The 16156-nt window shown below is 35.3% G+C and overlaps 1 protein-coding gene across 1 annotated transcript in view; it reads right to left on the reverse strand.

Annotated features, from left to right (window-relative positions):
• Positions 1 to 209: 209 nt before the first annotated feature.
• SERPINI2 (serpin peptidase inhibitor, clade I (pancpin), member 2) overlaps positions 210 to 16156 on the reverse strand; it is a 36535-nt gene continuing 20588 nt past the window's right edge. The window contains exons 9-12 of the mRNA XM_011998221.1: positions 10826 to 10923; positions 7225 to 7311; positions 4622 to 4711; positions 210 to 455 (exon numbers count right to left, since the gene is read on the reverse strand). Coding sequence (XP_011853611.1) covers positions 379 to 455; positions 4622 to 4711; positions 7225 to 7311; positions 10826 to 10923 — 352 coding nt within the window. The 3' untranslated portion in view covers positions 210 to 378. The remainder of the gene's footprint in view (positions 456 to 4621; positions 4712 to 7224; positions 7312 to 10825; positions 10924 to 16156) is intronic.

The raw sequence follows: 16156 nt of genomic DNA on the forward strand, positions 1-16156 counted from the left end.
CCTTACCTCCCCATAGCTAGATAATGGTGCTATGTGTGAGTTTAATAGTCCAGTATTTTAGGATATAATAAATTTGATATATAAGACAATAATTTGATATTTAAGATATTATAGACAGGATTATTCTAACATGTGAATGGTAATATTTTATATACGCTCAAGGTTTTAGATGCACATAGATTTTCTAAAACATACAAAAAGAACAGAAACAAATGCATACCTAACTTTACTTATTCATCAAGACAGATATCTATTAACACAGGCACAGTTTAAAACAGAAAAGATATAAGATATAGAGCAAATATTGTCAAGATGATGATATTTAGCCAATCAACTATTTTCGAGAAATCATCTTTTATTCTGAGGCTGTGTTTTCATTCACAGTGAATCTAAATCTCTTCCTTTTACCTCTTGGGTGTCAGGATTTGTCACTCTTCCCATAAACAAAATTGATTCTAGGGAAACAAACAAACAAACATATTTTAGGAATTTCTGGAGAAAACAACTGACAATAATTAGTTTTTCTTAATATTTAACATATTATTTGGTCTTTTTTCTCTGTAAGATAAATAGGCGGTGTCCAATAGCAAAGCCTTCTCCTTTGTCTCAAATTCATAATTATATCATTATTAATCATTTTCTGGTAATTTATGAAGTAAATTAACACCCACTACAGCTTGTCATGGAAAAAGCATTAATCCTGTTTTTCATAGAGGGAAGCAAAAATAAAAATAAAGCGACAGAGAGGTGTTCTTCTAAATATAGAGACCCAGTCTGGAGAACATAGCACAATAAAATGGTGATAGGCATGGTAGAGTTTTAAATTTAAGGCATTAGCAGTCATCATTTTATGCATATAATGTAATGCTTCAGGGTTAAAAGTGCAACTTCTCAGTTCTCCTTTTTCAGCGCTGAATCAAAGCTTACTTTACTGCCAAAGACAATATTTTTATATCTCTAGTATTTTCAAATCCTCACCAAAGTGATATAGTATATAGCATAAATGCAAATACCTGTTTTCAACCATTCTGTGTTTGCAAGTGAAAAGGAACTAAGAACTGAAGGACAAAACAGAAAGAATGATGTACCAAAATCTATTCACCGTTCTTTTCAACTGGGTTAAGAGAAGTGACCTAAATCAATCAGTGTCAAATGTTGCCTTAAGTTCCTTACGCTCAGATGTAATAAAGGTTAATTTCCAAAGTGATCAATTTTGCATAATGTTAAAGCTAATGAAAATGATATTTAAATGTATTTAAAATAATAGTAGGATGGCCCTTTTTTATTAACTCTATTATTCAGTCCAAAGACACACTCTTTGAAGAACCAATAACATGAAAATAGATATAAACTCCAGCAGATTTTATATATTTTGTTTGTTTGTTTTGTTTTTGTTGTTGTTGCTGTTGTTTTTGCTTTTGAGACGGAGTCTCGTTCTGTCGCCCAGGCTGGAGTGCAATGGCGCAATCTTGGCTCACTGCAAGCTCCGCCTCCGGGGTTCACACCATTCTCCTGCCTCAGCCTCCCAAGTAGCTGGGACTACAGGTGCCCGCCACTACGTCTGGCTAATTTGTTGTATTTTTAGTAGAGACAGGGTTTCACCATGTTAGCCAGGATGGTCTCGATCTCCTGACCTCGTGATCCGCCCTCCTCGGCCTCCCAAAGTGCTGGGATTACAGGCGTGAGCCACTGCGCCCAACCCAGATTTTACTTTTTATTATGAATAATTATAGTCAACAATGTTTTGTTTCAAAATATTAAAATAATTATGGGAAAAAGAGAACAAATACCCCAATATTTCAGATAGATAAAGATACATAAATACATTTCCCAGAATAGATATTTCATTTAGTCACAATAGGAATAAGCAGTGACTCTTTTATCTTCATAATACTAATGCCATAATGCTATGGCATTAAAATGTTCATTAGAATAGTTTGCCTGGAAACATTTTAAAGTAAATTCTATAAACACTAACTTATAATTGAACACAATATCTTAAAATTTTAAATACCTAGAAGTGTAGAATGTTACATAAAAGCCATTAGTACCAGTCTTTTCAATCTGTTTCTTCAGGAAGAATCACATTTTGAATTGAGTCTTCATGCCATCATCAATCTACTCACTACTAAATTGGGCAGATTAACAAAATCTCCCTTGACATAATAGTGAAGAATTTAGAGGCAGACTGAAGCAAAAATGATTATTATTTTTTATCTTAATGCTTCCTTTCTAAATAGGTATCCCCATATTTAATCAACATATTTATACAACATCTTCATCAGATGTAAGCAACTTTTACCTCCTAATATTACAATACAATAGCATTACCAAGCTAATGGCTAGAAAAAAAATTCTTAATGGATATTCTGCAATCTGCTTCTCCCCTCAACACATGACCCAAAAGAGTTCTAAACGCAATAACTTTCATTATATCTGGAGTCCTGTCAATTTCAAAATCATAATTGACTATTTTTTCAGGAATGGTACCTTTCATGAGTATCTTTCACAATTTTCTTCTCAAAGCCTATAAAGTGGGCCTACATCCTCAACCTTAAAAAGGTGCTTTATTGTTCTAGAAGTTTAGCTTAGTAAGGGCTTTAGATGAATATACCGCAGTATAAAACTCATCTGATAGGAAAATCCAAATAATGTATAGATTTTACACAAAAGAACTGTTTGGATAAAAGAAAATTTTCAGGCTACGTAAAAATTGGTTGTACTAAACCTGAAATCATTCATCCTCATACTTCAGAAATCATCAACAGAATACATTTTATGTATACCATGAAGCCATTTAATAGTTCACTATGGTGATGCTAAATCACTATCTTCATTAATCTCAATGATTTCTTGAGTTCATTTGCAAGAGAAAAATTGATAAATCACTAAATATGTATTATCTTAAGATAACAGCCCTTTCTATATTTTATTAGGTAACAATGAACCATCCCTGATAAATGAATGTCCATTTATTTTAAACAATACTTTAAAGGAGCAACCCTAGTTTAGAAAGTCTCATTACAATAAAGAACATAAAACAGTTCAAACTGTCATTAAGATCTGCTAGTGAAGCATTATCATAAATAAACAGATAACTGGGTTTTGAATTTTTGCTGCTGTTTTACTGATAGCTGTTACTTGGCCTTCGCATATAACAAGTCATCAACTTGGAAAATAGAGTAAAACATAATTATTCTAAATGCCATTATTTACTTGTGCGTTGATGCCCAATGAAGTTCCATACTACATAATTATATATTAATTCTGAAAAATTAGAATTATCTAAAGGTTAGATGTAGAGATCAAATGACATACTTAGAATACATTAGAACACTGACATATCCATTACTAGAATTGAAGTTGTGTTAATGCAGTCTCATCAATTCTAAAACTTTCATTGTTTTTAAAATATGACTTTCAGAAGGGTCACTCAGCATGAGTTTCATGGAGCCAAAAAAAGAGTGATGTATCCCTTACTGGGCCAATAATATCAGTATCCCTAGTTAATCTAACAGATTCAGATTCTGCAATTAATTTTGTCTCTTCTCCCTGTAAATGACTTTATACTTTTTCACTTGCCTTTCTTCTTTTATTCACTCACTCATTCATATTAATTTATTCATAATGAACACTTAGTATGTGCCAGGCACAGTGTTACAGGCTTCAAAAATTCTTTCATGTAACTCTATGAGATAAGTACTACTATTATGTTCAAATAAGATACAGGGGAAATGTGGCTTAGAAAGGACAAGCAACTTGTTTCACAACTGTTAGTGAATTCAGCTGGAACTTGAGCCCTACCCAATTTCACACCCTGTGTCTATAGGGAAACTGATATTATGTGAAAGGCATTTTGCCAAATATTGGCCTGAATACAGAGATGAGTAAAATGTAATTTCTACTATCCTGTGGCTTGTAACTCTCACATGAGCATTATGACTGCTGAAGGATCCTAAACATAAACTTGACAGTTTTTCCACTGTATTCACATTTCTGGCTTTTCTTATTCCCAGGAGAAAGTGCGGAAGCATCCATCCAGACAATCTGCATTTCTCTGTGTGCAATCCACTACTTCCACGTTCCCTTTTTTACTTAACTGCATCATCTTTCACCAGTTGACCAAGTTGGAGATTTGACTCCTTCCTTTCCCTCAGAACCTACACTAGTCACTTACTGTTTTGGCATCCACCTCTGAGTTATTTCACAACTCCACACCTCTCAATTTCCATCCCCAATATGGCATCATATACAGACAGTTGACCGGCATTCCCACTCTGACACTTTCTAGTTATGTAACCTGAGACAAACTATACAATCTTTCTCTGAGCTTTTGTGTCTTTACTAGTCAAATATCTAATCTTTTGGAGTGGTTTCAGCTTTAGTGATGGTTATATGAAATGGTTACCATATATAGTAGCCATGATGGCAGTTATTATTACCACCGCCCTATTTTAGGCCTCTGTCTTCTCTTAAAATACAGTACCTGGTATATAAAAGTGCACTTAACAAATATCCATTGAAAGAACAAATGACTTCAGATATGTGCATTGCAATTAGAAACTGGAACTAGTTCTGCCTAACATAATCAGTTCCCCCAAAGAATTCACAAAAAAGGTACCTGTTGGGTTATGCTTCATAATAAACAGAAATGGATGATTTGCTACAAATTGGTTTTGAGCCAGACTCATGATCACAGGGATGTGTATGCCTATAAAATAGAGACAACAGTTATTTAGATACTTACATTAAAAGATCAGTAAAGAAAGTATATTCATAATACATTTTGTAGATAGGAAAAGTCATTTTGTGTAAGGAGTTAACATGTGGAAAAATAACCATTTTCTACATATGGAGGAATTTGCAATAAATTTAAAAACCAAAGTACTGAAGAATAAATATTAGGTCACTCACAGAATAATTCTAACTTTATATTTATGCTCGGTGAAGAAGAAAGCCAGATACCAGATTCAATTTAGTGAAAGCAGTTGAAAAAATTTATCTTTTAAACAGTAATTTTCTGTTCACTTTTTATTTGCATTATATGATTTATTTCTACAATGTTTGTAATTCCTAATTCCTATTTAGGTATGTTTGCACTTCGTTTTTATACTTCGGGTTTGTGGTAATCACATCTGAGCTCAAATTAATTTTTTTTTTTACTTACTCTTTCAAAATTATTCTGTGAGCTCAGAGTTTTTAGGATTTGGCAGTGAATGTGTGTGAGATTTTTATTTGAGATTTGAAGCAGAAATCTGCTGCCTTAAAAATTACTTTCTGTGATAATTGATATTATGCTGCTCCATTATATCATTTGTCAATATTTAGAATGGGAAAATATAAAAAGTTACATATTTTTCCTATCTAGATTAAATGTTTTATGCTTAATTCAGATACTGTCTTTACCAATAATATAGTTATTTTGTACTGTTATTTTCAGACCCCAGGAAAAATAAAATCACTATATATCATTAGAATTGTAAAACAGTCAAATATAATCTTAGTATAATAACATGATTGGCACTCTCCTATCCAGAATATCAAGAGTATGTTACCCAAATAACCAGTGAATATAGGCTCATGTACGAATTATTAAGATAAATCCAAAAGCAAGGTCAGTTTTACTCCCATTCCCATTCACAGTGAATACTTGGACTTTTTCTGCTTTTGAGCAGTCCCTGAGTGGGTTTCTGAAAGTCAAAATATCCAGGCTGACAACTCTGAGGAGTTTTACTATTGATTCATCTGTTTTCTCTGAGTGATTGTTACAGAATCCTAGAAAAGTTTAGACTTAAAATGAGAGACAGTGGGCAATAACATAAAGAGCTCTGAACTTAAAGTCAGGGAACATGAGTTGTGTTCAAATGCTGCTGTCAATCAATAGTATGACCTCAGGTAAGCCACTTTACATTGCTGGGACTGTTTCCTCACCCATATAATGAGATCAAACAAAAATCTATAAGGACTTTCTCAGTACTGTTTGAAAGCAGCTGGAAAATTTATCTACATGATCCAGCAATTTCATCCAAATATAACCTTTTTACTTCTCCAAAAATTAATATAGTTCATCCCCTACAATCCAAATTCCTTGAGCACAGCAATGTAAAATCTTTCAGATGACAAAATCGTAATGGAGTCCAGTGTGTTTCATCCAGATGTCAAAATCCATCGGCCCAATGCAGCATTGCAAATTAATCAGGAAATTAATAAATGAATATCAATTTTTATATATTTATCAGTAAGACATTTTAAATGATCAATAGCTTTTAAATATTGATTAAAATCCAAATAGTATGAGGAATTAAAATAGACTTATAAGGAATTCATTTAAGTTGCTTGTCCATTTCTAATTGATTTTAGGGCTTTTTTTCTAATTATTTTTCAAGCATTATTTACATGTAGTACAGATGCTATTTAAAATGTCATTTGTTCAAGGAAATATGGCCTAGAAGAGTGGTTCTCAAACTAGAATATACAGACAAATTTCCTAGTGATCTTGCAAAATGCAGATTCTGATTCAGTCGGTCTAGGTTTTGGACCTGAGATTTTACATTTCTAACAAGCTCCCAAGTGGTGCTGTTGTTGGTCGATGCACCACATTTGTAATAAAAAGGGCAAGCTGCAAACCACTATGGAGCACTGGTTCTTCGATGCACATTGGTATCGCTTAGGAAAACCTAAGAAAATATTGGAGTCTGGATTTCACTTCCAGAAACACTGATTTAATTATTTTGGGGTGTGGACTGGGCATAGGAGTTTTTAAAGCTTCCCAGGTGATTTTTATGTGCAGGTTAAGTTTGAGAGCCACTGCCACAGAGATAATAACAAGAATCAAATTAGCAAAGTGGGGACTAACTTGGTGTAGTGAAAGAATGAAATAAAATACAATTATGTAAGGGTGAGCATTCCTAAAACATAATGATTTTATATTTGAACCCCAAAATTTTCTCCACAGGTCCTATCTGCTAATTCGCAGGTAATCCAATTCACAAGTGAGCAAATATCAGTAGACAGGCCTCAACTCCTCCTCCTTCCCTTCCTTTTTGTATCATGCTGTGACTGAAGAGAAATATGAACAGCGTATACAACCATTTCCTTTTTTTCCTACTGAAGTGTATTAGATAGCAGAAGAAAAAGATTACAATACTTCAAAAGGGTCAGCACCGTAATATTCATCCTCTCCCCATCTTTCCTTCTAGCTTGGCCAGAAATCATTCACCCTACCAGTTGATGTTGCAGCTTCACTGCCATCTTCATTTATCTCAAAGAAAACTTTCTGCATGACTTGGGAAACATACACTTCAGATGAATCTGGTTAAAAAAAAATACACAAAAGTGTATTTAAGAGTTAAAATCAAAAGCCATTACCTATTAGGTCCCAGATTAATTACTTTTTTTGGAGATGGAGTCTTGCTCTGTCACCCAGGTTGAAGTGCAGTGGCACGTCTCAGCTCACTGCAACCTCTGCCTCCCAGATTCAAACCATTCTACCATCTCAGCCTCCCAAGCAGCTGGAATTATAGGCGCCTGCCACCACACCCACACTCGGCTATTTTTTGTATTTTTAGTAGAGATGGGGTTTTGGCATGTTGGCCAGGCTGGTCTCGAACTCCTGACCTCAGGTGATCTGCCTGCCTTGGCCTCCCAAATTTCTGGGACTACAGGCATGAGCCACCACGCCCAGCATCATTACATTTTCAAATGATCAAAGGCAAGGAGGCAAATAAATGAACTTTTTCCTATTTAGTCAATTTGCTACAGATAAAGGTGATTTAGACTTAGCTCTTCCAGACATGACATATATACAGAAAGAGAGAGTGAGAGATCAAGTTTTTCTGTGATATAAAAGGTAAATGATGTAAGCCTCAAATCACGTATCCAACTAAGTGAAATATTTGAAGGGACAGAGAGCTTTTCCTCCCTTAGCCATTGTCTATAGACAGAATGAAAGAGGCTTTCCAGATTTGAATTAATCTCACTCTATATATTTAACCTCAAAGCCAAAGTGCCTTTTATATTCTGTATTTAGTTTTGATCTTAGTTTAAAATAAAATGTACTTGCCTTCAAATCTGGGGAAGCTATGAAATTCTAAGGAACTTCTGTGTCACCTGTTACAAAATCACTTCAGAGATACACTTTAAAACCTGTTAAAGTTGTCAGCATAAGATCGTGTCTTACAACGTTTTGTTCTGGTGTGGATACAAGCTGAGAATGAATGCTCCTTTTTCTCCCCTTGGTGGAACTGATGTGTAGGTGAAGCGTTTCTGGTAGAGTGACTTGCAAGTATAATCTCCTCAAGAAGGAAGAAGTGAAACTGGGAGCCCAGAAGGCATGTCAAGCTGGCCTTGCAAGACAAGATAGATCTGACAATGTTCCTCAGAGGACAAAGGAAGCATGCTCTAGAAAACTGCCTGGCTCATAATTGGCTTGCTATAAATATTTGTCATATATAAGCCAATAATAAATAAGTCAATGCATCTGAGTATGTCTAGTGATAGAAACCTGCAAAGTGGAGAGAGACGGGCATCTACTCTATTAGTGTGAATTAACTGAAATGCAAGAGAATGTTCTCTCAAGGTCGGGCAAATAAGCACCTTCTTCTCCCAGGATTGCCTGGAATAAGACAAATAAACACAGAGGGAATGACCTAGTGGCCCACACCAAGAGGAAAGACCACAAAGCAGGTTAGGAAGGAGTAAAGAATTTCACCCAGTTTAGCAATGGCATGAGCCCAAATGACTCCCTCGCTATTAGACTACACCACTTAGTCTCCTTTGTTCCACCTCACTGCAGACAAAACCCAGTCTTAGGAAAAGAACAGGCCCTGAAATATGATAGGTTAGAAGAATGTGAACTCTATAAACTCATTCATTGTACCTTCATAATAATTATTTCTTTTAATTTTTAAATAAAAATTCTAAGTACATTGTTATTAAATTAAGAGAACAAGAAAACAATACATTTGCTAGATGTGCAAGTAATATTAATATGATACTTTTCCCGCTTGCTGTTTCCTATTTAACTATGTGCCAAATGTTAAAGTAGATGATTTACATACATTCTTTTATTTATTTCCCCAGTCACTATATTGTCTCACTTAACAGATTGGAATGCTTACACTCAGAAAGGTTAAATATTTTACTACGGGTTACACAAGGAGTAGTAACTCAGTGAGAAGTCAAATATTTTTCTCAAAGTTTCCAAAGTAACTCTGTACAATCATTCATTCAAAACTTGTGAACTATATAAATATAAGGTAGTGCCCCTTTCACACTGATGGCCCATAAGACTAGTGTTGGGCTGTTTCACAGTAGCCTTTAGTGAATGTTTATTGTACAAATGATAAGTAGAGATAGCAGAGAATTTACTGTGCTCCTAGCTACCAGTAGAGGTATCAGCATTGGCTATGACTATTCTATTCTAGGCAATAAGACAGAACCAAAATGGTTAAAACAGCTCAAATAGGTAACTCAAGAGGGAAAGAACAGAAAATGCTAGACATTTATTCTTTTCTGCACTGGGTTATTTTCTTGAATAAAGTCTTCTATGAAACATTTTGGAAGTATTTTCTTTAAAATCTGCCTGTAACAGGAGATTTTTTAGAAGTCACAAATTGCTGGGAATTTGCAGAACAAGTGGCTGTTTGAAGTGTCTGAGGCATATTGAGTGATCTCCCTATGGCTGGAAAGAAGTTTAAGAAAAGGAAGTGCATGACAAATAGTTTGGATTATTGAAGGTTGAAGAGGTGGTTGTGTCTCAGGGCACACAGAGCATCCTGTTGCAGTATTTAATGTTGACCATCTCATACCTAGTGCTGATAAAATTGTCAGTGAAGTCAGATCTATCTGTCAGTGTGAGAACGAGTAGCCACATCATGTATGAAGGTGATAATGAACATTTTGATATTTGTGACCTCATTCACTTCCTCCATCAGGAAAGTTTTTCATTCTATTCATTTGCCCACATAATTGATGAATGATGACTAAATTAACAACATGTTTCCAAAGCCCAGATAGCTATATAGAAATAAATACATAAAACATTTCTGCAGTATTTCACGTTATGATTTACAACCTCATCAGACAGACACGCCTAGGCCCCTTTTTATAGAACAGAAGACTGAATTTAAAAGAGGGTAAGTAACTTGGGACAAATTGGCTCTCTTCATCCATTTTTTTTTAGCTAGTTATTTTTGAACTACTGAGTACCACTGAAACTCGAAGAATTCATAGACTGTGTTGGCTTTGTTGTGCAAGTGAACGTGTTAACCATGCAGGATTCCCCCAGTGCAAGTGAGCATAAAAGCTCCATCTTCTCAGATTTGTTGTCAGCCCAAAAGACACCATTGCTAAATCTGCAAGCTGTAGCATTAAAATTTCTTGATTGTGCTCATCATCCAGCAGCTTATGGATGACTATTGCATGTGTTCTCATATTAGTGAATTAACATTTGCAAATTGGTTTCTAAGAGTTGTATTAGCTCTGCTTAGATGAGAGACTCAAAGTTGTAATTCCCATTATTCAGATGAGGAAATCCAAACAGGGCAGAAATAAAAACCCATATAACACTTTTATGTAGTTTTATTAGAAGTATAGCCAGAGTGCTTATCTAACATTCAAAAATGCTTTTTGACTTTCATTAAGAAAAACTACTTAAATATAAAATAAAGTACTTGTTTACAGACAGCTCAACATGCTATGACATTTATTCACTGTGTGTATATTTACCAGAGCTGAATGCTCTTTCGGTTTTAAGCTCAGTTAGTTAATGTAGTCCTAACAAAACAAATTAACATGATAATATAAGAATTATTTATCATACTACCTGTTATTCCAGAAAGGTCGCAGCCACCACTAAATATCTCGGTTATGTTCAAAGAATATAAAACATCTTTGAAGTCTACTTTTTGTTCTACTTTAAATCTGTTATTTAAAAGAAAAAGAAAAAGAAAAGTCTTGAAACACTGCACATTTTTGCTATCAATTTTTTTAATGGATGTCTTGGAGGATAATATATTGTAAAATCTTTTGTTTGTATTATCTCAGTTACATTTTCTTACATCTCACACCATTTTTCCCCAGCTCCAACAATCAGTTCTGGGTTGCCAATAACTTGCTTCCCAGATATATGGTTGGAGGAAAGAAAGAACAGAAATTGCATTTTTTTGAAGTAATAATTACCCAACAAAACTAGGTGAGAATTCTAAGTTCTAACTAAGGTCTTAATTGCTTGGCTCCTTTCTAATAAGTCTAAAATTTCCCTCTTAGTTATTCAAGATTTTCACACCATCAAAGATGGTTCCTGGCAGATGTCCATGACATGATGAGCAGAGAACAGGAGTCCACAGTCCTTGGAGAAGATTGTTAGCTATTAAGCAATAGAGAAATATTTATAACCTATCATTCATCTCGCCCATTGTCACAGTCAATGAGATGTTCTTCAGTTTATGGACAGGCATAATATCTTCGGAATAGGTCCTGTAAAAGGATAAAGGAAGGGGAACCAGATTTCCGTCAAAGGAAATAAAAGACAAAAATTACAGGAGAGGAAAAAAAAAAAAAAGCAGCTAGCCAGTGCTTCCAACACCGAACCATAAGTTAGGAGGCTAGTGTCTGGCTCACCTATCTGTGCCTTAATTTGCCTCACCTGTGAAAAGGGAACTTAACCAGATAATCCCAAAAGATTTTCTCAGCCACTGATCTTCTGTGATTCCAAATACAAAAACAATCACTGAACCTCACTTTCCCATTTAAATAAAAGCGGGTGGGGGGCAGGGGGAAGCTAGTACTTATTGACTTCATAGATGCTTAAAGCATTAATTTGCATTTTAAATACAGATTGGAAACCTGGTTTATGAAAGAAAAGACATGTATAATAATCTTAAACAGGGAGCTATATATATTTCCGACATCAGCAAAATTCCAGGCAATTTCTACTGAGGAGCTTTGTCTGTGCCCTCTGGGCATTGGCCCCTGTGCTCCCATTAGAATGCATACACTAGTGCTCAAGGATATGTGTTCATTCAGCAGGAGGCCCATTTCTGGAGCTAGAAATTAGATGGGGCGATCAGTCTAACTAGATCATTGTTTTAACTGGCAAATACTGAATGAGCTTCTTAATTATAATTCTCCAAAGCAATGAACATGGTGTGGCAGAACTCTACTGGGACTAAATTATTTCTTGGCAAAACAATATGTTTTTTTGGAAGATGGCAACTCATTCAGAACCCTATCTACCTGGGAATGGACACAACACGCACATTAAAATCAGCTGATAATGAAAATAGTTCATTCTACGCCCACTGCTTTCAACTTCTTCCTTGTAACTTCCTACTAAGAAAAATAATATGCAGCATGATGGTTTGGGAGATTTGCTTTTTTCCTGTTTTTATTACCACAGTCTTTAAACTGAATGGAGTATGGGCTTTTAAAGGGTGGAGAATATATGTTCTAATCTACCTATAAATGGGCTATTAATAGTCCAATAATTTTAGGATAATGACAAGAATACCGCAAGACTTATTACAACTTCTAATAATGCCTAATTATCACTGGAGAGTCATTTAAGTAACAGTCCTGCTCATAATATAGTCCGATGAAACCTACAGCAATAGAAACACATTCAGCCATCTAATGAAAGTATAATCTACAGCCAATTCCTAATTATCCTTAATTATTGGAGCCATGAATAGTCAGGTGTGAAGAAGCACTGCCATGTGTTAGGTACTTAATATAAATTACAGTTTTTAATCTTTACAAAAATCTAAGGAAGTCGGCATTATTATTTCCATTAATGTATAAGAAAATAGAAGCCTGAGGAGGTTAATTTCCAGGCTGAAGGTTAAGGTAGGTTCCAGAGGTATGATTTAAACTCAGGTCTATTTGAAGTCAAAGCTAATGTGCTAACTGCCACTACCTTCTAATCAAAATATAATTCAACACCACCATATTGGTCAATATATATAATGTCCCTCTTCCAAAGTTTACGAGTCTTCATATTTCTCCCAGTTGTGGTTCATTTTCCCTTTTCCTTAATCCTCCTCTAAAATTGTCAAAAGAACAGCAGGCAAAGGTAAAAGAATGAGCAGCAAAATGTTAGATAAACAATTAGCAACTAAATCATGAATGGAATTTTTAGCATATACAAATAATATCTATTTGTTTAAAAGACAGTAATTCACTCCCAAATGTAACCATTGTGCTGAAACAGATCTCACATAGATAAAAGCTGCAGAAAAATGAAAAACAATCCCAATTTTTGTTTTAAGAATGACCTACTTCTGGCCTCCAGGCCCTGCTGGGGAATGGTATTGGCCCTTCCTTTCCCCTTATCCCCAGAGTTCTTGTTTAATGAAAAAAAGCCTTGGATCAATTTCCCTCTGGGTTTGTGTCCTTATTATCTGAAATCCCAGCTTTGATACAGTGGGCTTGAGTCATTCTTGGTGTATTAGACTATTCTCACACTGCTATAAAGAAATACCTGAGTCTCAAAAAAGAGAGAGAGAGAGAGAAATACCTGAGACTGAGTAATTTATAAAGAAAAGAGGTTTAATTGGGTCACAGTTCCAAAGGCTGTACAGGGAGCATGATGCTGGCATTTGCTGGTTACCGGGGAGGTATCATGAAACTTACAATCATGGCTGAAGGCAAAAAGGAACAGGCATGTCTTACACGGCTGGAATAGGAGGAAGAGAAACAGGGGGCAGGGACTACACACTTTTAAACAACCAGATCTCGTGAGAACTCTACTGCCATGAGCACAGCACCGAAGGGGGAAATTTGTCCCCAAGATCCCATCACCTTCCACCAGGCGCCACCTTCAACACTGGGGGTTGCAATTTGACATGAGATTTGGCAGGGACATAAATCCAAACCCTATCACTTGTACTGTTCAGAGCTGAAATCAACCAAACCAAATCTTAGGGTTGCTCGTGAGGAGAATAATACAACACAATCTTTGACAACGGTGGCCCTAGATGGTTATGTGAGTACACAGTAAATTCCAGTTACTTTCCAATCAATTACCTCAGTGTGTGTGTGTGTGTGTGTGTGTGTGTGTCTGTGTGTGTGTGTAAAATAATTAAAATAATCTATTAACCTCACAGACTGAATTTAAAATACTTTCTGTCACATACGAAACATCTGGATGCATAATGTATGCCTAGTATTCCCATTTTTATCCATGTCCAATAGGTCAAAGTAAATGAACATTTTGTAATCACTACTGCAGCTGGTCACAATGTATCTATTCTCATATGCAGTCTCATTTTCCTTGCCTTCCTCCCACCCACACATAATTTACATTCACCCACTTATAGATCCAATGCTGGTCAAGCCTAGAATTAATTTCTAACCAGCAAAAAGATGACCCTTTATGTCCTGTGGTAAGTGCTACATATTTTGAAAAGTTTCCTTGGTACAGCTACTCCAGATCTCTCATCCTACTGCTCACTCTATCACTGACTGCTTCATCTGTTCTGTGCTCCCTCTCATGCTTGCCCTATAGTCACCTGTTTTCAGATGCCTGGCTGACCTCTTCTAGTATTGGCTCAGCCATTAATTAGCTGTGTGACCACAGGCAAGGTATTTGCCTGTCTCCATCTTGTCTGTAACCTGAACATAAAACTAGATCTTCATCAAATTGATTGAGGAATTAAATGAGATATGATGGGGGGTCACCTATTACGATGTTGGCATTATAATATACGGCCACTGTTAGAATTAAATGAGTAATAATACAAATAATATTTAGCTAACATTGAGTACTAAAAATTGTATACACATTATCTCATGGAGTCCTCACAACAGTAAGAGGCATGTATTATCATTACTGCATTTAATAGAATAGAAAAATCTTAGAGAAAAGTAATTTGCTTAAAGTTATATAGTAAGAAAGTGGAAGGGCTCTGGGTCTTCAATATTATTTTCAGTAATCTGATTTCAACAATTGACAAAAGATACTGTGAGGTGCCACATCAGTCAATATTTTTAAAGAATGATACGTCTCAGAAAGACTATGGCTATTAAGATAAATACTTTTGAATAGAACTGTAATGCTTAACAAGTTTAAAGGCCTAGACTTCCAAAAATTTAATGAGAACTATAAAGCCTCTCCCAAGGAAAATACATACCTAACCTTACATGCATAAACTTGCAAATAATTTCAGGGTTTCAAGGACCCTTGGAAGTATATCCTAGACCTCTCTAGAAGTCCATGGTGTCCAGATAAGGACTACTACAAAAAAGCAAGAATTCACAGCCCTCTTGTTTTCTAGTAAGTTGAGCCTGAAACCCCAAAACAACCTATTTCTTCTTAACCCATTACTAGTTAGTCACACATTCCAATAACTTCACCAGTTCCTTACTATTCCCAGTGAAGCTGCTCCCTTTAAACACTCTTTACTTAATGTCTGAATTGTTGCAGTGGTTTTTAAACTGATCTTTTAGGCTTTAGTCTTTCCCTCTTTATCAAATCCGGGATATTACCACTAGATCAGTTTAAAGCAATAAATGTTCATTGAATAGCTACCTTTCTTTATATACATGCTTTTTGCTGCAGTCACAGAGAGAAAACATGCACAGCTCTTCACCTCAAGTAGCTTATGGGTCAGAGGGGAAGACAAACAATTCATTTTAATGCAATTGCTATGCAGAAATAAACACAAGGTACTAGGAGAACTTTTCCCAGGGGGAGAAGGGAAGATGCTTGTATGATATTGCATGGAGAGATCAGAAAGCCTTTGTAAAACTCATACTTAATTTTAAGAACAAATAAAAGTTATATAGAAAAATAGGGACCTTAGGCAGGGGTGGGGGGTAAATGAGGAACAGGGAAATTTTTCAGACAAGTTATCCAGGGTGAACAATTCTGACTACTACATATACCTTTTTAAAACACTGACTTAATCATTTCATCGCCTTACTTGGACATAGTCAATAATTCTTCATTGCATATAGGATTTATTCCTCAACTCTTTTAAAACCCAACTCAAGTCCTTCTTTCACGAAGCCTTTGTTTACAATTCCAGTTTCCTGTGCACTCTCCCTTTTTGTGAACCTTCTAATGCTTACTGATTATACCATTCTTTTAGTACTTACTGTACATTGCTGTGTAGTGAATTTTTTTTTTTTTTTTTTTTTTTTTTTTTTTTTTTTT

This window comes from Mandrillus leucophaeus, unplaced genomic scaffold, assembly GCF_000951045.1.
Source record: "Mandrillus leucophaeus isolate KB7577 unplaced genomic scaffold, Mleu.le_1.0 Scaffold561, whole genome shotgun sequence".
NCBI classification, from domain to species: Eukaryota; Metazoa; Chordata; class Mammalia; order Primates; family Cercopithecidae; genus Mandrillus; species Mandrillus leucophaeus.